This window comes from Dermochelys coriacea, chromosome 20 (genome assembly GCF_009764565.3).
Source record: "Dermochelys coriacea isolate rDerCor1 chromosome 20, rDerCor1.pri.v4, whole genome shotgun sequence".
NCBI lineage: Eukaryota > Metazoa > Chordata > Testudines > Dermochelyidae > Dermochelys > Dermochelys coriacea.
In genome coordinates, this window is record NC_050087.2 from 5333019 (window position 1) to 5353899 (window position 20881).

Consider the following 20881-nt stretch of genomic DNA (forward strand, 5'->3'; position numbering starts at 1 on the left):
AGGAGTGACCCCCCCACACCCTCCTTACCCTCCCACCCCCCAACTCAGCTGACAGCCCCACCAGTCCAGGGAAGGTGGGGGCGGGATGGAGTGGGGAAAGAAGGATCAACTCCTCTGCAGTGAGGGGAGTTTGGGGGGGGCATGTCAGCAACATAGGGCTCACTTGGGGGTCAAGCCCCTCTCATAGGATCTAGGGGGGTTAGACATGGGGTGCACTTGGGGGTCAAGCCCCTCTCAAAGGATCTAGGGGGGTTAGACTTGGGGGTCAAGCCCCTCTCATAGGATCTAGGAGGGTTAGACATGGGGTGCACTTGGGGATAAAGCCACTCTCATAGGATATGTGGGAATTAGACATGGAGTGCATGTGTGTGTGGGGGGGTCTAGCCCCTCTCAGAGAACCTAGGGGGGTTAGACGTGGGGTTCACTTGAGGGTTCAAGCCCCTCTCATAGGATCAGGGGGGATTAGACATGGGGTTCAGGTGTGGGGGGGTCTAGCCCCTCTCATAGGAACTAGGGCAGTCAGCCATGGGGTGCACCTGTGGGTCCGACCCTCCATTGGTAACCAGGGTAACATGGAGATGGAAGGGGTCAAGCCCCAGCCAGTGGGAGGCGCTGTCCCCAACCCATGCAGCAGGAAGGATGTTGAGGGTGGGGGGGCCACGGGCAGGTCCCGGGGCTATCCGAAGGTCCCGTGTCCGTGTCCGGCTGACTCAGAAATAGCTTCTGGGAGGACCTGGCCTTGTGACGGGGCTGTCAGGGCGCCAGGCCTCTGCTAATCGCCGGGGTCCTGGAGCATGGCCCAGCCAGAGCCATTCCGGGCTTGGAGCAGCAGGAGGAGAGGCTGGAATGGGGGGGCCCCTGCTTCCCTTGGCACAGCGCGGCCTGGAGGCTCCAGCTAGTCCCCGGGGCCAGATCGCAGCCCTTCAGTATCGGGAGGTGATGAGCAGAGATGATGGTGTGTGTACAGCAGGGACATTGGGTGGGAAGGGTTAACCAGGCAGGGTCCGGCACTGGCACTGGGTGGCACTGGGAGGGAAGGGTTAACCAGACAGGGCCTGTCATTGGCACTGGAAGGCACTGGGAGGGAAGGGTTAACCAGACAGGGCCCAGCATTGGCACTGGCTGGCACTGGGAGGGAAGGGTTAACCAGACAGGGCCCGGCACTGGCACCGGCTGGCACTGGGAGGGAAGGGTTAACCAGACAGGGCCCGGCATTGGCACTGGAAGGCACTGGGAGGGAAGGGTTAACCAGACAGGGACCGGCATCGGCACTGGCTGGCACTGGGAGGGAAGGGTTAACCAGGCAGGGCCTGTCATTGGCACTGGAAGGCACTGGGAGGGAAGGGTTAACCAGACAGGGACCGGCATCGGCACTGGCTGGCACTGAGAGGGAAGGGTTAACCAGGCAGGGCCCATCATTGGCACTGGCAAGGCACTGGGAGGAAAGGGTTAACCAGGCAGGGCCTGGCATTGGCACTGGCTGGCACTTGGAGAGAAGGGTTAACCAGGCAGGGCCCAGCATTGGCGCTGGTTGGCACTGGGAAGGAAGAGTTAATCAGGCAGGGCCTGGCACTGGACTGGGTGGCACTGGGAGGGAAGGTTTTTCCTGGCCCATCCAATGACCTGTAGAGCTCGAAGTCCCTGTGCTGACCCCTCCAAGCCAAGCCTGGCAAAGGCAAGTGGTCAGGGTGCTTGGGAGGAGCTTGGCAGCTACCACTGACCCTTTGGCTGCTTCTCTGATCCCCTCTGCATGCTGGTGGGTCCAAAGCCAGGGTCGGGGTGCTGCTCCCGGGGCCTGGCCCTGCACATCTCTGGCTGATACGCAGATCACAGCACACCGGCCTCCCCTCTGCCACCTTGCTGGGCGATGCCCATGGCTCTCCCACGTCCACCCCGCCTGCCTCTCAGGGAATATTTGGGGGGCTGATCTGGAGGCAATGTGCCCCCTCCTGGGGCTGCATTTTCTGACCAGCTTCACTGGGGGAACCTCAAGCCTCTTTCCCCCGCTGGCCGCCCCCATCCAGCGGGCCCCTGCGTGAAATGAGTTTGCTGGGTCTCAGCCCAGAGCCTAGCCAGGGGGTGTTGCCAGGCTGCACAGCGGGCTAGCGAGCTGAGCCCATAGCCAGGTTTGCCCCCTTTCCTCCCCCCATGGCACTGCGCTCGCTTCACTGCTGTGATTCCCCATGCCAGCTGGATTCCAGCACACTTGGGCAGGCTAGCCTCAGGCCCCCGCTTTTGCTGTGTAGACAGACCCACCGTTTATACCTCCCAGCCTGGGCGCTTTGGGGATTATAAAACACTCTCACGAGCAGTTCTGGCACCAGTGTGGGCGACAGCGATGGTGGCGCGGGCACCGGGGGATGGGAATTACAGGGACATTCTCGGGCTGGCTGGGGACCGTGGCTGAGGCTTGGTGCACACAGGGGGTTTTACCAACCCGGTAATTTTCGTGGAATTGGTTTCCAAACGAGAAGCGAGATCCCCGGATTCCGGGCAAGACGTTCCCAGGTTCCCTCCCTCCTGGGGACCTAACCCCACATGGGAACCAAGAAGTGAAACTGACTATGCTGCTGGGAGGAGAGTGAAACTGACCAGTGTGGTTTTGGGCTCCAGTGCAAAGAGATTGACTGCGAGGGGGGGTCTCTCTGGACCATTCAGTTCTGGCCTGATCCGTGGCCCAGGGGAAGAGAGGCTCGTTCTAACATTGATAGTTTGACAGGGCCTATTTTAAGGCTGGGCACCCTCCCTACCCATTCCCTGCCAGCCATTCTCTGAGCACGGGCGTGTTTCCTGAGCAGGGAACACGGAGCTCAGCTTAAGGGGAACCTCCCATCCCGTGTATATCTAGACTGAAATGCAAGGGCTGGTGTCTCTGCTGTGGCCTGGTATGGGTGCCTGGGGGCATTGGCACCCGCTCTTAAGGAGTGCAGCAGGGCATCCCCTGCCTGTCCACCGGACACCAGGAGCAACCAGAGAGGGGCGGCAGGGCAGAGACTGTCTATGGGGCATCAGGAGCAGCCATTCTCTGCCAGCTCCCTGGGGGGGGTGAATCTCTTGAGGGAGGGGGGAACACACACTCCCCCCGTCCCAAGGGTCATAGCATGGCTCCTTTGCCTTTGATCCACCCTTAGGGTGGCACTAACAGGGGCGCTGCCCCGGAGGAGATGCTGAGCACACCTGGCTGCTGCATGTCTTGTCCCCCCACCGAGGGCAGGGCAAGGGGGGTACAGCAGGGAAGGGCCAGGGAGTGATGCCAGCTTGGGCAAGTGCCTCTCATGTTATAGGGAACCCTTCTCCCTCACTGCTCTGCCAGCTGCCAGGCAGGGAGGGCCCTGCCTGAGGAGGCCTGAATCTCCCCTTTCCCCGAGTTGAGTGGGGGCTGGATCTGGGTCCTGGCCCCATCCTATCTCCATCCCTCCCTCTCTCTCGGCTCACAACACCCCCCCCCAAACCACAGTGAACGGGCCCCGGGCACTGAACTCTGCCCGCAAGTGGGGGCCAGCCTGGGGCATGTGGATGGGATGGGGTATTCCCATGCCCTGGGTGATGCCCAGAGGCCTGCAGGCCCGGTGAGGAGGGCCCAGCCGCGGGTATGACCCAGAGATGCTGGTACGCTGCCCGAGGCACGGGCACTCAGCAGGCAGCATCATGACCCAAGCCAGTAAGTAAACATGTTCTCCCGCCCGGTTCCTGGACTCAGCTGGGAGCGGGGAAGGGCTGGCGGGGGGGGAGCGGGGGGGCTGGCTGTGTCGCAGCTCCCCATGGGCGAGGATTGCGAAAGGCAGCCAGAGCTAAGCCAGATCCCTGCTGTATTTCACCGCCAGCCTGGGCAGAGAGCAGCCCACCCCGAAGGGAAAGGACACAGGGTGGGACTGCCCTCTGCCCGCCCCCACGCCGGTGTGCCTTGAACAGGATGCCGGTAAGCGGTGCTGGTGCGTTGAGGGTCAGCCTGGCTGGGCGGCACTGCCCACGGCCTACGCTGCCCGGGGTCGGGGATGGAGGCTGGTGGAGCTCAAGGTTGGTGGGGGAGCATGGGTGAAGGCTGCGCCATGTGCGGGCCGGCAGGTGTTTCTGATCCTGCCCCGTCCAGCACCCACCGCTGGGCAAAGGGTATGTGAGACGCTGCCCGGCTGATGGCACAAGGGGCCGGGCAGTGAGAACGAGGGACGGGCTACTCCAGCTAAGCGACCTGACTACACGGGTGTCCCTCAGCCCAAGCTAGAGCCGAGCCGGATGCACACCAGCGGTGCCTGTCTAGCGCGCGGTCTGGTTTTGTACCGTGCCCATCCCCGGCGTATCTGAGCCCCTCCGAGCACCTGTCTGGAGCCAGAGGCTCGGCTGGCCACTCTATGTTGGGTACCTGCCCGGGGGTGACTGGCAGGTCCTGTGCCATGCATGCAGCTCACAGTGAGGAGGGGGCTTATTAGCACAGAGGGGTTTACCCCCCACCGCTCCCCCCCACACCATCTCACTGGGCCTTGCCTGCTTTCTCCACATCTCGCTGGGCCCGTGGCCCTTGCCCCACCCCCATCTCCCTGGGCCCACCCCCCGATCCTGCCCTTTAAGAAAGATCCTTGTTTTCGCACCAGGCAACAAAGCTGGCGATTCATGGCTATTTATAGCGCGGGCGGCCGTGCCCCAGCCGGCGTGAATGGCCCATTCAGTGGGGTTTATACAGGCACAGGGCCGCATTCAGCCTTCCCTTCCCTTCCTCCCCAGGGACAAACTACATGTCCCAGGAGCCTCCTGCCCTGCTGGGGAGATCGGGGGGGGGCAGGGGGAGGAGGCTGCCTGGCTGATTTCAGGCGTCATTAACCAGATGCGGGGGGAACCTGGCTGGAACCAGTCGGGCGCGGCTCCTGCCAGCCTGGGCAGCCGGTGCCAGTGGCCCGGGACGGCGGCTGCAGTTCCCATGTCCCCAGCTCAGTGAGCGTGGCCACTGGATTGGGTGGCTTGGCTACCAGGGTGCAGCGGGGTAGTTGGCTCCAGGGTCCGCTGAGTGATGTGAGAGAAGAGAAAAATGGCAGGGCCTTTGGGGGCCATCCCGTGTCTGTCCTGAACCGGTGGCCACTTCCAGGGCTGGGTTAAAGGTGGGGTGAGGGTCTCAGACCCCTCCCCCACCGCCCCATCACCTTCATACACAAAACCCAAAGGGGAGCGTGGCCAGACCATGCAATGGGGTGGGGGGGAGACAGGGCTCTGAAAACAGCAATAAACAGCCCCTGCCCTTAGGGGGCAGCACTGGGGCACCAGCAGGGCTGTGGCCGTCCCAGTGTTTGAGTGCTTTCAGGGCTAACCCCAATGAGGCCTGTTAACTCGGGCTGCCTTCTGAACCCACCCATCCCCTGCTGCAAAGGCGGGGGTGTCACTGCTGTTACTGCAGCAGGCGCTGAGAATGAGGGCCCCGTTGCCCCAGGCGCTGTATGTATGGACATAAATCCAGGCCGTCCGGCTCCCAAAAAGCTCTTGGGCCGAACAGATCAAGGATGGGAGGGGAAACTGAGGCACGGAGGCGTCCTGGTTCTCAGTCTAGCACTAGCAGAAAGGATTCCTAGCCCTGTGTCTGTCCCACTAGGCTGCAGCCTGCTCGTTCGCTGGGCACGGTGGTGGGCTCAGGAGAGTGGAATTTGGCCCTGTGTAACTGAGCCCTCCCCAGCAGCGGGCCGGTGCGTGGGGGCAGGGAAGGAGGCTCTGCGGGGAATCCATGGCATTTCATGTCCCCCCCCCCGCCCCCCCGGCCGCACGGCTGGAATCTGGCCCCTCGAGAGGCTGCGTTTCCGGCCGGCCAGCTGTTGTGTTTCTGGCTAATTGGTGCTGCGCTGTGGGGCTGGGAAGCCAGGAGGGGGATGGGGGTCAGCGAGGAACCTGCGGTGTGGGGGAGGCGGTTGGGAAAGCCCCCCCCCTCCCCCCCGCAGCTGGCAGGACACATTTCCCGCCCCTCTCGTGGTGACTTCTGGGCAGAGCTGACACAGTCATTGGCCCTAATTGGCGCTCAGGTTGGGGGGCTGGGAGAGAGAAATCTGGCAGTAGTGCCCCAGGGCGTAGGGCCTGCTGTGCCCAGGGACTGGAGCATGGAGTGGGCTGTAGAGACCGAGCATGCCCTGCAGGTGGGTGTCCAATGCCCTGTCGCTCTCTCCTTTAAATCTCCTCCAGAAAGGCAGCATGATCTAGTGGTTGAAGCACTGACCTAGCGCTCAAGAGACCTGGTTTCTCTCCCTGGGCCAGCACTGCCCTGTTGGGTGACCCTGGGCAAGTCATTTCCTCTCTCCATGCCTCGGTTTCCCCTCCCACCCCTTTATCTATTAAGGTTGGAGAGCTGTCTCCCTGTGTGTCTCTATAGCACCCGGCACAGTGGAGCCCTGATCTCAGCTGGGGTCTGTGCAGCACCTGACAGAAACAATGGGGCCCTGATCTCAGTGGGGTCTGTACAGCGCCTGACACAAAGGTACCCTATCTCAACTGGGATCTGTGCAGCGCCTGACATAATGAGGCCCTGATCCTGGCTGGGGACACCAGGCGCTTCCATAATCCAAATCTTCAGCTCATGTCACTGTAGCAATAAGAAGTGGCGAGTGGTGTGGTGGCCCTGCTGGCTACCTGCTGTGAAAAAAGCTCCCCCTGGCACTGTGGCTGACACATGAGGCCATTATCCATGGTGCCATAGGCCCCGATGCCAGCCCCGGTGCAATTGTGGTGCCATGTGGGGCTCAAGGCATGGTAGCTGTGGGTGCTACACATGGCTCCGTATCTGGCTGTGCTGGACGTGGCGCTGTGCCCACGAGTGGGGCTGTATCCAGGGCTCTCTGAGCACGGTTGCTATAGGTGTCTCTGTACCCACAGGTGCTAGACATGGCTTTGTACCCACGGGTGCTATGCTTGCCTCCATACCCATGGGCGCTATGCCTGGCTCTGTACCCACAAGCGCTAGACGAGGCTCTGTACCCATAAGCACTGTGCGTGGCTCCGTACCCACGAGCACTGTATATGGCTCTGTATCCACGGGCGCTATGCCTGGCTCCATACCCACGGGGGTAGACATGGCTCCGTACTCAAGGGCGCTATGCCTGGCTCCATACCCATGGGCGCTAGACATAGTTCTGTACCCACGGGTGCTATGCCTGGCTCCGTACCCACGGGCGCTAGACGTGGCTCTGTACCCACGGGCGCTACACACTGCTCTCCCATTCTTTAGAGACCCCTGTACCAAATCTGCCCTGTGTTTGCCTCCGTAGCCAGAAAAGGTGCCCGAGCCCCACAGCTTCAAGGAGAAGGCCTTTAAGAAGAAGAAGCGAGCGTGTGTGGTGTGTAAGGAATCCATCGAGGCGCTGGGCCTCATCTGCCAAGGTACCAGCCCCCACCACTTTTACCCTCCTCAGAGCTGGGGCGGGTGGTCCGAGAGATCCCAGCCTGGCAACCCGCAGCCTCAGAAGCATGGTACCCAGGGCACGAGTGCCAGGACTTGCACTCCCAGCCCCCGTGCTCACCAGGAGCCAGGCCCCAGTGCACAGGCACCAGGACTCACACTCCCAGCCCCCGTGCACACTAGGAGCCAGGCCCAGTGCATGTGCACCAGGACTCACACTCCCAGCCCCCAGGCTCATCAGGAGCCAGGCCCCAGTGCACGAGCACCAAGACTCACACTCCCAGCCTTTGGGCTCACCAGGAGCCAGGCCCCAGTGCACAGGCACCAGGACTCACACTCCCAGCCCCTGTGCACACTAAGGAGCCAGGCCGCAGCGCTCGAGCACCAGGACTCACCGTCCCAGCCCCTGTGCACACCAAGGAGCCAGGCCCCAGTGCACAGGCACCAGGACTCACACTCCCAGCCCCCATGCACACTAGGAGCCAGGCCACAGCGCACGAGCACCAGGACTCACACTTCCAGCCCCCGGGCTCACCAGGAGCCAGGCTACAGCACACTAACCCTGGGCTGCGCAGGGATCTCCCCTTCACGCCCCCTTTTCTCTCCCCTGCAGGCTGCAAGATCGCCAGCCACAAGAAATGCGAAGCGAAGGTAGGCGAAGGCGTGATGCTGAATCGGGGGGTGGGGGGAGATGGCTGGAGCCCAGCCTTTGGGACCATGTCCCTTCCTGACCATGTGTGATGGGCAAACCTAGCTGACGTGTGCCCAGTGCGGCAGGCAGGGGTGTCTGTCCATAGAGGGCTGGGGCCCCACTTACCCAGGTTCAGCTTCCCCAATTCCACCCTGCACGGCCCAGCTTGGAGTGCTCCCGCCCCTCTAGCTCCCCGGCCGTGCTCGGCGGGTGCTGGGGGCCCAGCGAGGGATCCCACCACTGCTGCAGCCAGAGGAGATGCGTGCCAGCCTCAGGGAGGGTGGCCGTGCCCATCGCAAGCTCTCAGAAATGGGCAGGGTTGCTCACCCCCGTGGGGCAGGAGGAGGATGGGGACCTGCCCTCCAGAGGGCAGGAAGAGGCTCCTGGCGGCAGGGAGATGCGGGAGCTCGGCCAGCTGTGGGTGGCAGCTGCAGGACTGCAGGAACAGGTCACTGCGGCCCCGCAGAGCCAGGGGTTTAGGGGAGGGAGGGATAAAACACAGCATCAGTGACCCGCGCTCCTGCCCTGTTTACTGGGAGATCCAGACCCTTATCCAGGCCAGCACAGAGCAAGATAAGAGCCAAAGGGAGCCCGTCTAAAGAGCAGCAGGAACATGGGGCCGTGGGAAATGTGCTGAACCGAGGGAGGGAAGAGTGGGGGGCCGGCAGCGTGGTCAAGCAAACATTCCCCAGGGCTCTGGCATGAGATGTGGAGTCCTTCTCTCTCCGAGACGGACTGCGGCTGCTAATGCCAGAGCGGGTTTCCGGGGCTTTGTGGGAGCTGCGCTGGGAGAACTCAGATTTACCGGGATCCTGGCAGGGCACCGCTGTGAGGAAGTTCACAGAGCTGGGGTCCTGGCAGGGCACTGCTGTGAGGAAGTTCACAGTGTTGGGGTCCTGGCAGGGCACTGCTGTGAGGAAGCTCACAGCACCAGGGTCCCAGTAGGGCACTGCTTTAGGGAAGCTCACAGCGCTGGAGTCCAAGCAGGGTGCTGCTTTAGGGAAGCTCGCAGCGCTGAGGTCCTGGCAGGGCACTGCTTTAGGGAAGTTCACAGTGCTGGGGTCCCGGCAGAGCACTGCTTTGGGAATTCCGAGCGCTGGGATCCTTGCAGGGCACTGCTGTGAGAAAGCTCACAGCGCTGGAACACTGCTCTGAGCTTTACTCTCATCCCCTCCTAACACACCTGGCTTGAGACCCAGTGCCAGGGACAGTTCCTCATGGCCCGGCACTAGGCACAGTCCAGGCTTTGAGCCCTCTCAGCCGGATGCAGGTGGCCCCGTGCTGAGCCCCACGGCTATCTGCAGCCCGCGGAGCCGGCTCACCATGCCGGAGCCCCTGAAGTTGGCGTCTCTGGCCCTTTAAGCCTTGGTTGTGTAATTATGGTTGCGCGGAGCAGGGAGTTTTTCTTGGCCCCGAGCCAGCGTGTGCAGCTGGAGGCTGCTGGTTCTCCTCCGGGATTTTCTGGGGCTCTTTGCTTGGTGCAGACCCCTCCATCCGTCTATCCATTCAAGGAGCGGAGGGCTGCGCGGGAGTCAGATGAGGGGAAGGCGGGGGGCGAAGGGAGAAGTGGCTAAGCGAGGGAGGAGAGGATAGAGGGAGCAGAGAAGATCCTACACCAGAGGGAGAATTGGGGAGCTCCCCCCATGCGGGGAACAGCTGGATGGAGAAACCCGGCATCCTAAAGACGAGCGCCACCCTGCCCTGCTGACCCCCAGGTAAAGCTCCATTGCTGACAACCAGGGGGACCTGTGGGCGAGGCCGGGACAGGACAGGATGCCCCTCTGATCGGCCGTCTCCGCCCCCTCCACCAGGGGGTAGCCTAGGGCAGAGCAGGACCTGATTGCTAAGAGGACTCCAGGCCAGCTGAGGATGGGGATGGGGTTGGACCAAAGCTCAGTGTCGGGGAGGGGGCTGAGTCGGGGTGAGCTGTGGGGATAGCAGGGGGCATAGGAGGGTGATTGGAAAAGGGGGGAGACCAGCCACAGTGCTCGAATAGCAGCTGGCAGGAGGTGCCCGGGGAGTCCGGAGCCTGCTAGTGGGAAGGGTGGGCAGGGCTGGGCACCGTGCCCCAGCAAGTACCCTGCCCAGAGGTGCTATCAGGGTCCCTTAGAGGTGATGTTACCCTGAGATGAAACCTTGCGAGGGGGGTTTATAGACCGAGGCATTATCCAGTGTTTAGAGGACTGACAGCAGGGCTCCTCTGTTCCTTGCTCTGAGAGGAGGTGGAGTCTAGTGGTTAGATTAAGGGGGCTGGGGGCCAGGACTCCTGGATTCTATCCCAAGCTCTGGGAGGGAGTGTACTCTAATGGTTGGAGAAGGAGGGGGGAATAGGGAGCCCAGACTCCTGGGTTCCATCACTCGCTCTGCTACCAACACAGAGTGACTGTGCGCAAGTACCTTCCCCGCTCTGTGCCTCAGTTTCCCCACCTACAAGATGACTTTTGGGGAGCAGGGGTGAAGTATGGTGGTTGGTAGAAGCAACATGCTCTTCAAACACTGATCCTGTTCATGGGAAGCGGCCCCAAGCGGGGACAACGATGGGGGGGACCCCTTTCCACATGGCCCCTGTAGTTTTCAAGCCCATTTGCCTCTCTCCCAGAGTTTCTGGTCACGGTGCTTTTCCCACATCCCAGCCCCCTCTCCGTCCTGCAGGCCGAGCCAGATGTTTTCCCAGGCCGAAGCTGAGAGGCAGAGCGGGGAGAGGGGGCAGGAAGTTTGGGCTGAGGATGATTTGTGCGACACACTTTTCTCTGGACAGCAAATGTTGATCAGACAGAAACTGTGGGAGGGGAGGGGAGTTAACAGGCCGGGAGATGTGGGAGAGGCTTGCAGAAGGGATTTAAGGTGGCTAGCAAGCGCTGCGGAGGAGATGGCTCTTGCACCAAGGTGGGATGCGCACCAATTGCCTAGCCAGAAGGAGGAAGAAGAAGGGAAAGGAAAGGAGATCGGATATGTGAGGGGCTCCTGGGGTGGGATGGGGATTGCAGACCAGGGGTGGGGTGTCTGATCAGTGCGGGGCTCAGGGATGGGGAGTGTAGGCCAGGAGAGGGGTCTGATCAATTGGAGGCTCAAGGGGGAGATGCAGTCCAGAGGGTCAGCTGAGTGAGGGGCTCAGGCAGGGGGAGGCAGACAGCCTGGGGATGGCAGGCTGCTCTGAGGGGCTGGAGGGATTTCAGAGCTTGGAGGATGGGGAGAGCTGTTTGGGGGGGAGGGAGTGGTCTCATTTCTCCTTATGCAAGAGGCAACCTATAGCCTTTCTCCTGCCTGTTCCTTCCTAAGGGAAGTGCCCCCACCTCCATGGCTCTGGGGGGAGCATATAGACCCAGCCCGGGGTGGGCAAGAGAGAGGATGTACCTGCCCACTCAGCCTCACAGCTGCACGGGGAGGGCAAGCCGGAGGGTGGCACTCAGTTCAATCCCTCACCTGGCTCGTTAAAAGGCCCATCTAATTTTATGACCATTGTTAACAGAGATTTATGATTCAGTCTCATTCTCCAGGGTGCGGGGCGGTCAGGAAGGAATCCCCTCTGTACGGTGCGCCAGGTGTTTTATGGGGCTGCGGGGCAAGCAGTGACAAATCTGGAGTTGGCCACAGGACGTCGCCCCAGGGAGACCCTCGCCTAATTCTACCTTCCCTGCCTGGCAGGACCTCTGCGTGCCCTGTAATTAGGGGCTTGTTGTTACTCGGTGTTGGCATGCGGGGCTGTGACATTGCCAAGTCTGGGATGCCTGGAGCTCTGCCCAGCCCCGGTCCCACTAGCTAGCACCCAGCCAGCCGTGGCTCGTCCTCTCCCTGCTCCAGGGCCGACTCCTCCCTTGGCTGATGTGCACCCGGTTGGCATGGGGAGCGAGAGGGAGAGGTCTGGGGGCCTGGCTGCAAACCCGGGGGCAGGGTTCATCCTGTAGCCATGCCCTGTCTCCCAGAGGGTGAGGGGCAGAGGTGCGGGGATGGAGCGTGGTTGGGGGTCCCCGTTCGGCTCCCTTTAGGTTCTTACAGTGCGACTCTGCCACTGCAAAGACACCCCGGATCTGGTTCTTGGCCCGCGCTCCCCATCCCACCTCTCCCTCCTGAGCCTGTCATTGATCCAACATGTGCCCCCCAGCCCATGTCCCCTCCCACCTCCCCCCAATCTCCTCTGTGATCCAACATGCCCTGCCCCAGCCTGCGTGCCCCATCCCACCTCCCCACAATCTCCTGCTAGCACCCCTGGCCTGCACTCCCCACGCCACCACCCCCCAAGTCCCTCACTGATCCAACTCCCTCTCCCCCGGGGTTGTCTCCCCACCTCCTCCTCCCAACCCTGTTCCCAACCCAACCCTGAGCTCTGTCAAGGAGCCCCATGTCAGGCCAGCTGCCAGGACGGTGCCCAGGGTGTCAAGGTGGCTTGGACGGAGATGTACCAGGAGCAGGGCAGGCGGGGAGGGAGGGGTGGCATGACACGGCCTGGATGGATTGCCAGGCCCTGCTCCCCAAGCCAGGCCTGCTTGTGCCCCACAGCCCTTGGGTACGCAGCACTGCCCCTGGCTGTAAGGACCACGTGAGCGTGATAATGATCTCCGGCGCTTCCCGTTTCCTGGCTGCCAGGAGATAAATAAACTGTCCTGGATGCTAGAAGGGCTCGGGGTGTGGAGCGGGGCCAGGGGGGAGCCAGGCAGGAGGGAGTGGGCTAAGGGCAGAGAGATTTGGGCATGCAGGAGCTGCCTCCAGCGGGGGCAGGCTGGCACGGGGGGGCAGGGGAGGGCAGGGGTGTACAGTGCAAGGTGGACACTCAAGCACGGGCTTGGGAACACGGAGGCCACAAGCCCAGGACCCGCAGCCCCCGGCTTAGCGTGGGGGGCGGGGAGATGTACCCACTGCAGGACACGCAGGTTCTTCTGTAGCTACTCCTCACCCCACACGGGGCTGGGGCGGGGGGGGGAATTGTACTCCCCTTAATACCACGGAGAGATCAGTTCTGCCCCCAAGACTTCGGCATGGACCCCCCACCCCCCAGCCACCCACTGCTGCACTGAGTTTAGCGGCCTTGACTCGTCCCTGAGTCAAAGCCACCAAGGCATTATGAGAAAGGCAACCTTGGCACAGCCAGGTGCCCCCCTGAGGTGGGGGGGTGGGGCAGGGGAGGGCTCACCGGCCCCCTCCGAGCCCATTTCCTTCTCTCTGGCTGGAGCCAGGCGGTGGGTGCGGGGTAGGGCCAGGGGCAGGTGAGGTAGGGTCCGAGCTGAATGGGCTCCCTGTGCACCCCCAGCCCGGGGTGGGGCGCAGCCTGTTTATGTTTCTCTATATATAGCCTCCCCCCACCCCACCCCCACCCGGCGATTCCGGCCTCCCCGCCTCCCAGGCCCTGCCATGAATCGCGGCCTCTGTGTGTGCCCGAGCTGGAAAGGGCCAGCTGGGGCCAAGAAAAACACCTCTGCCCCACGGCCAAGGGGGGTCCAGCCTCCTCGCTGCACAGAGCCCACCTCACGGGCCAGCCACAGTCTCCCCCCCCCCCCCGCCCCCAACCCAGGGGAGGAGACGTCCCGTCTGGAGGGGGGTGGAAGAAGTGTCCCTGTGGCTGCCACGGCGCTGATTTGCAGGGGACGCTGCCCGGCCGGGGTCCTTGCACCGCCCTGACCTCCTTCCTGGCTTCTTGTTTCAGGTGGCATCATCCTGCCAGCCCCTTCCCCCGCCTGAATTGGTAAGTGCCAAGATCGGTCTGTCCCCATTGGCACCCCTCCGGCGATCTCTCCCTGAGCCACCAGCTGCTAGAATGGGTAGGGGTGGGGGAGATGGGCACTTTCCATGTGCCGGCCCCGGCAGCCGCCAGCCTTGCTCCCCCTGAGTCCGTATCTCCCGGTGCTGGGTCCCCGATCAATCTCGCCAGAGGCCTGGGTCGGGGCGTGGGTGGGAGATGGCTCAGGAAAGCCCCAGAGTGACGGGCCGCCACACGGGATGCTCAGAAAGGAGCCCTAGTCCCTTGGCCCCGGTGCCGACCGCGGTGCCGCTCGAGATGCCATCTTTCAGGCCGAATGGAGAACCAAGCACCTGGTGACTCCTGCTTCTTCCCCTGGAACTTTTTTCGAGAGTGGGAGCCGCCTCCACCCGGTCCTGGCCAAATTCCAACCTGGGTCATTCCAACTGGCCTCTGCTGGATTGGGTAATGCCGGGCTCCCTGCTGGGACGCTGGCAGCAGGAATTAAACCTGGGCCTTCAGGATCTTAATGCATAGGATCTAGTGCGGGAGCTTACAGATCCACCTCGCCCAGCTGACCCCGTGACAACCGCTCTGGCCTAGATCCCTCCAGAGGGCACTGGGCTGCTGGAGATGCACAGCGCCACTGGCATGGAAAACACTCGGATTCACTTCCTGTCCTAAATGGGATGCAGCGTAGCTGCTAACCAGCGGCCACATCCCACCCCAGAGCTGGCTGCATTTCAGCGCTGGGTGAGCCATTCGCCCATTCCATTGGGCGCTTCGACTTTCGGGTGCCCAGCTGGAGGCCTGATTTTCAGCAGCTAGAGACCTCCTGATCGGAGTCCGTAGCGAGGCTGGGTAAATTCCAGGGGGTTCTTCTAAACCAGCGGGAAGTGGTGCAGATACCTGTGTTGTGAGTGAGCCTGGGAGTTGGGTGGCATCTGGGCCTCAATGCCAGGGTGTATCCTGGTGTGAAAAGCTGGGATAACCCCACCGGATGAAGCGTTTCCTGGTGGCCAGCCTTATCATAGAATCATAGAATATCAGGGTTGGAAGGGATCTCAGGAGATCATCTAGTCCAACCCCCTGCTCAAAGCAGGACCAATCCCCAACTAAATCATCCCAGCCAGGGCTTTGTCAAGCCTGACCTTAAAAACCTCTAAGGAAGGAGATTCCACCACCTCCCTAGGTAACCCATTCCCATGCTTCACCACCCTCCTAGTGAAAAAGTTTTTCCTAATATCCAAGCTAGACCTCCCCCACTGCAACTTGAGACCATTACTCCTTGTTCTGTCATTTGCTACCACTGAGAACAGTCTAGATCCATCCTCTTGGAACCCCCTTTCAGGGAGTTGAAAGCAGCTATCGAATCCCCCCTCACTCTTCTCTTCCGCAGACTAACAACCCCAGTTCCCTCAGCCTCTCCTCATAAGTCATGTGTTCCAGCCCCCTAGTCATCCTGGCCAGGGATAGGGGGTGCAGTGGAGAATAAGTGGGAGCAGGCTCAGGCTCGTGAGTAGGTCACTGGTTCAAAGCTGGGTCAGGACAGCAATGACTATATGTCACCAGCTGATGGTTGTTTGGTGGCCTTTGCCTTTGATGTCTGAGTGGGCAAGTGTCCCCTGGCAGGATGGGTGGGAGGGAATAGAACCCATCTCCAGAGGGAGCAGTCACCCTGTGGCTGCCTGCAGTGCACCCGCGCCCGGGTGCTACACTGGGGTACGTCAGCAACGCAGCATGGAGGAAGCTCGATGCTGCTGTCTCTGCCTGGTGTACAAACAGCTGGTGTGGATGTCAGCCCTGGGACCTGCTGCCTGGTGAGCTCAGTCCTTGGCAGTGAAAAATCGTCCCACTCCGCCCTGTCAGAGAAGATCCAGATGTATCATCTCCCAGGCAGTGGCTTCGGCAGGAGGGTTCCTCTCTGGCCTGAGACAGGAAAGTCCCCTGGGAAACTCGCCAGGGCCTGATTCTCCATCGTTACACCAGGGCATAGTGGGGGCAAATGACACCAGCATGTGAAGGACAGTCAGGCGAGGAGAGTTCTGATGATGTTCAGGTAATAGGGGGCTAAAGTAAGACTCAGGGGGCCTGGGTTCAAATCCCTGCTCTGCCATAGGCTTCAGGTGACCTTGGGGAAATGGCTGTCGCTTTGTGCCTCAGTTTCCCCACATGTACAACAGGGATAATAGCCCTGCCCTGCCTCATGGGGGTGCCTCACGTGATGTGCTCTGATCCTATGGTGAGGGAGCTCATCTAGGTACCTTAGCTAGAAGTTGTGGCAGCCCCAGCCCAGAATTTCCGAGCTGCCAGCCCATGGTCCCTGTAGCCTGATGCTCCCAAGGAAGCGGCCAATGCAATACTAACCCCTGCAGGCAGCTTCCTGACCCCCACAGCTGATGTCGGGCCTCAAGCATGGAGACTGACCACACAGATTTGCTTTCTTGATGCAGTCAGGCTGACACATAGTCCATTTGGGAGCCTAGGAGGCCCCTAGATCCAATCTTGGGCACCTAAATAACTGGCTGGATTTCCACCAACAGCCCCCATGGACCTCATTAAGCTTTGCCCTTAATGGCCATGAAACATACGACAATGGCAGCCTGCTAGGCACTCCTCTTCCATGCTTCATCTTCCATGGCCACATCCAACCTTGGCCACTGTGGGAGACGGGCTACAGGGCTGGATGGACCCTGGGTCTCTTCTGGGCCAGATGGACCACGAGCCTCAGTCTCCTCTGGGAGGATGGGCCACTGGTGTCTTCTGGACTGAACGGGCCACCAGTCTGTTCCCCTCGGCTGAGTCCTGCGTTGCCCTCTCCATCCCTGGAGTCAATCTTAGCCCTTTGTGCCCGTGGCCAGTGTCAGCGTTTGGGTGACTCCAGCATCCCACCCTGCTCTGTGCCCTAGCTCGTGAGCAGGAGGCTGAGAAGCTCCGGGAACTGAGTCCTCTGGCCAGCGTTAGCTTTCCCCACCGACTCCCTTTGATCCTGGGAAGAGAAGGTGAATCCTTTCCCAAGGTGATTCGCTGGCAGACCTCCTCAGCCTGGTGTCAATTTCACTTCCCCTGCTGCCCACCGGTTGTGCCAGCTGGGCTCCAGGTCACTTGGGAAGGAAACGGGGCCACAATTCAATTCCCAAAAGCTGGGAGCGGGGGGCGGGGGAGAGGGCACCTGCTGGCTTCCCCTGAAAAATCTCAGCAGAGAGGCTGAGGAACCCACAGATACTGAACTGGTCCCCAAGGCAGAGCTGGGGCTCATCCCTCCTTATAACCTGTCTTAAAGGGCTCAGCTGAGATCAGGACCCATTGCGCTGGGTGCTGTACATGTGACAGCTGCCTCATTGGCCAACATGGGGAGTGCCCTGTGGAACTAGAAGCATGAGCTGCTAAAGTGCCAGGCTGCAAAGCTGTGAACGACTCAGGGGCTTACATAACAGACAGAAGGCACACACTATCTAACAAGGAGTTGGAGGGGAAACTGAGGCACGCAGGATCGCCCCAGGTCACACAGCAGCTCAGGGGCAGAGCTGGGACTAGAAGCGAGGTCTCTGGCGTCACTGGGCCACCTTTGCTAGCAAACAGGGAGTTCCACTTGCTGAAGTTGTCAAAATAGCACCTCTGACCTCCCGTGAACCGCCATCAAGGCCTCCTGCTGCTTCTTCATGGTTCCTGAAGTCCTCCACCCCCAGCTCCGGGCCACATCACGCAATCTGGGGAGGTTTATAAATTCTAGCTGCTGACCTCGGGGCCAGCTGGCTCAGCGCCCAGGCCTGGCGTCTCAGGGAAAGGGCTGATGCGTCGCTATCAATCTCCGTCTCCTCCTGTCAACTCCCCTCGCGCTCTCTTTTCCCTTTTCCCCGTACTCCAGAGGCGGAACACTGCTCCGGCCCGGCGCATCGAGCACCTGGTGAGTCCCTGCCTCAATTTATCCAGCCGCCACCCCACCCCAAATCCATGCCCCACTCCTGGCGTAAGCCGCCATGAGACCTTCCCTCTGCCCCAGGCGAAATGGGGAGAGATCCCAGCCCCCTCCCCCCAAAGCTTGGGGGATGGCTGGATGCTGGGATTTTTTATAGGGTGGGCTACAGAAATGACTGTCAGCTCAGGCCCTTTCCTTGGGGAGAAGGCAGATCTGGGAAGCAGCCAGTGGGGTTGCTGACCCATAGCGCCTGGGGAATTCAGCCCGGGGGAGCCCTCTTCCTGCCGGGGTGCATTGCCCCGCGGACTCTGCCCCGGCTATTTCAGTGCAGGGCCGGGGGCAGGCTGGCCTGTGATGGCAGAGGAGTGACGCTGCATGGGGCATTCTGTGTGATCGGGGGCCAGCCTCCGAAACCCTCCCCTTGAGACGTCCCTGACGCCTGATGCGGGGAGCGTGCGAAGGGATCTGGATTTCCCTTCCAGGACCCTGCATGGTTATTCCCACACCGGCCAGGTGTGGAAGGGAACTGGGCTGTGAAGTACGGGGAGGGGGGTGGATGGGGTGATAGTGGGGAGGGGGTTGTTTGCCCATCTCCAGCCCTGCCCATTCATTAGGCCCTGTGGGGTGTTGCTGTAGGACACACGGGGTTGAGCCAAAGCCCCATTGTGCCGGCTTGTGGGAGCCCAGTGTGCTGACCTGTCTCAAGCACGCCCTCTGACGAGGCCCAATGCTGCCCCCCCCGCCCCCTCCCCCTGCTCTGTTTGCACCCTGGCTGCCCCCAGCAGGTGTCGGTGTGCAGCCTGGGGCAGGAGAGGTGCAGCCGGGGGGGCGAGGGGTTAGCCTGCTGGTGCAGATCTTACAAGGGGGGGGAGGCGAGTGGAGAACTCCGCCCATCCTCTGGGCTGGGAGCCGGGGCCCCCGCCCACAGCCAATTCCATTAGGTCAGTGGGACTCTGGGAACTGAGCGAGGGCAGCTTGGATCCTGGCCTCTGACATCCCCCCGGGGGATCGCGAGTTGCAGGCTGGGCCTAGGCAGGACCTGTCGCGGGCCCTCCCCGCTCTCCCGGGCCGTTCCCACCCTGCTTCCCCTCCCCGCCCCCCCAGCAGCCTGGGCCCGGGGCTGTGGTTCGGTGCCAAGGAGTTGATAGGGGGCCACGGGGACCCCAGATTTCCCCACGCTGACCGGCATCCCCCCTCCCCTCTCGTCCCCCAGGGCTCCACCAAATCCCTCCACACCTTGAAGCAACGGAGCACGCTGCCCAGGTGAGTGGGTGAGGCCGGGGAGGGTACGGCTCGTAGCCTGCTCCTTGCCCGCTGCCCCTGCCATGGGGGGGGGTTGACTCAGACACCGAGTGGGGGGATCCACTGCTGATCTGGGGGTACATCAATGGGGTGCACGAGGTGGGATAAAGCCAGGCACCCTGCTAGTTGGGTGCGGTACCCCAGGGAGCTGCCCGCCCTGCAGGGGTGGGGTACCCCCAGGAGCTGGCACACCCCGACACTCACCCCCCACCCCAGGAGCTTCAGCCTGGACCACGTGATGGAGCACAAGTACGACTTCGACCTGACCTACATCACCGAGCGCATCATCTCCGTCTTCTTCCCCCCTGCCCTGGAGGAGCAGCGTTACCGCGGCAATCTGCGCGAGGTGGCGCAGATGCTCAAGTCCAAGCACGAGGATAAGTACACGGTAGGGCCTGGGAAAGGCAGCTGGGGCTAGTGGTTAGAGCGAGGGGGTTGGGAGCCAAGATTCCTGGGTTCTATCCTAGCTCTGGGCGGGGAGTGGGCTCTAGTGGTTAGAGCAGGGGAGGATGGGAGCCAGGACTCCTGGGTTCTATCCCCAGCTCTGGGGAGGGGGACCGGGAGGGGAGTCTAGTAGTTAGCACGTGGGGGACTGGGAGTCAGGTTTCTGCCACTGACTTGTCCTGTGACCTTGAGTGAGTCTCAAGCACCTATATGTGCCTCAGTTCCCCCCCCCCCTTGTGGCCGCACAGGGATAACCATGTCAATCGCCCTGCCCCGGCGAGGCTGCAAGGTTTCCTCGGTGTTCACATGGGGTTTGTGTCCAGCCAGGCCCCGGGGCCCTCCCAGCTGGGCGGCAGGGCTGGGGTGCTACAGCCAGGACAGGGATTTGGGCATTTGTGTCTGAGGGGCTGTGTGTTGGAGACTCAACCCTGGGCCTGGGTCTCACACCAAGGCCCGTCGGGGCTGGAGGGCTTGGGGCCACAGGAAGGGGCAGGGCCGGCCGGGGGCCCCTGAGCTACAGTTGCGGTCCCGCAGCCAATGAGCTCGCTCTCTGTCTTGCAGCTTTTCAACCTGTCCGAGAAGCGCCATGATATCAGCAGGCTGAACCCCAAGGTGAGAGGGGAGGGGCACCCCACGTCCTCCAGGAGATCCCTGGGTTTTCCCAGGGAGGGGCACCCTTTCCAGGGAGGGGGCAGCGGGACCCCACTCTCTAGCTCTGAGCTGGCGCTTCCCAGCTGGCTGTGTTGGGGGTGGGAGGAGGAATCTAACTGCTTGCACCCCAACGTGGCACAGGTTCAGGATTTTGGCTGGCCGGACATGCACGCGCCCCCCCTGGACAAGATCTGCTCCATCTGCAAAGCCATGGAGACCTGGCTGAACTCGGACCCCCAGCACGTCGTGGTGCTGCATTGCAAGGTGAGGGGACAGGGTGGAGCTGGGGGGCAGGCAGGGGGTTGGGGGAGAAATAGCGAGGAATGGGGGGCAATGCCCCTGACCCGTGGCGGGGTCATGCTGGGTTGGAGGTTGGACTGCAGCAGGGACCCCACCCCGTGGGGCCCTGGCAGTGCTGGGGGGGCTGGAGGGGGCGCCGGCCCTGACGCTATCGCTCCGCTGCAGGGGAACAAGGGCAAGACGGGCGTCATCGTGGCCGCCTATATGCACTACAGCAAGATCTCTGCCAGGTACAGAGTGGTGGGGCAGTGAGCTTCCCTCCCGGCTGACCCCCCCATCCCTTGGTGTGTGCTCGTCCCCTTCCCCTATTTCCAGCCCTGCCCCCGGCTGCTTCCCCTTGGCCCAGCCCCACTGCCCCAGGGTGGTTACCTCCCACTCCCAACTGTTCCCCCCAACCCCCAGAGCTGTTCCCCTCCCCACTCCTACCCCCTCCACCCAGCCTCCCCCATCTCCCCACCCTGGCTCTTCCCCCCACCCTCCAGCGCTGTTCCCCCTGCCACTCCCACCCCTTTCCCCCCAGCCTCCCCCCCAAGCCTGGCT

The 20881-nt window shown here is 61.9% G+C and overlaps 1 protein-coding gene across 11 annotated transcripts in view; it reads left to right on the top strand.

Annotated features, from left to right (window-relative positions):
* The window catches only part of TNS2 (tensin 2), a 49878-nt gene that overhangs the window by 14234 nt on the left and 14763 nt on the right, over nt 1-20881 (top strand). For 5 of the 11 annotated variants that reach the window (XM_043506637.1, XM_038378891.2, XM_043506640.1 and 2 more), the window contains exons 2-10: nt 7233-7344; nt 7977-8014; nt 13693-13731; nt 17594-17632; nt 18858-18907; nt 19163-19334; nt 19952-20002; nt 20183-20305; nt 20507-20571. In XM_043506637.1, coding sequence (XP_043362572.1) covers nt 7233-7344; nt 7977-8014; nt 13693-13731; nt 17594-17632; nt 18858-18907; nt 19163-19334; nt 19952-20002; nt 20183-20305; nt 20507-20571 — 689 coding nt within the window. Of the gene's footprint in view, nt 1-822; nt 956-3642; nt 3662-3743; nt 3920-7232; nt 7345-7976; nt 8015-9489; nt 9770-13689; nt 13732-17593; nt 17633-18857; nt 18908-19162; nt 19335-19951; nt 20003-20182; nt 20306-20506; nt 20572-20881 lie in introns of those variants that run through there. The other 6 variants (XM_043506641.1, XM_043506643.1, XM_038378895.2 and 3 more) reach the window with 6 other exon arrangements.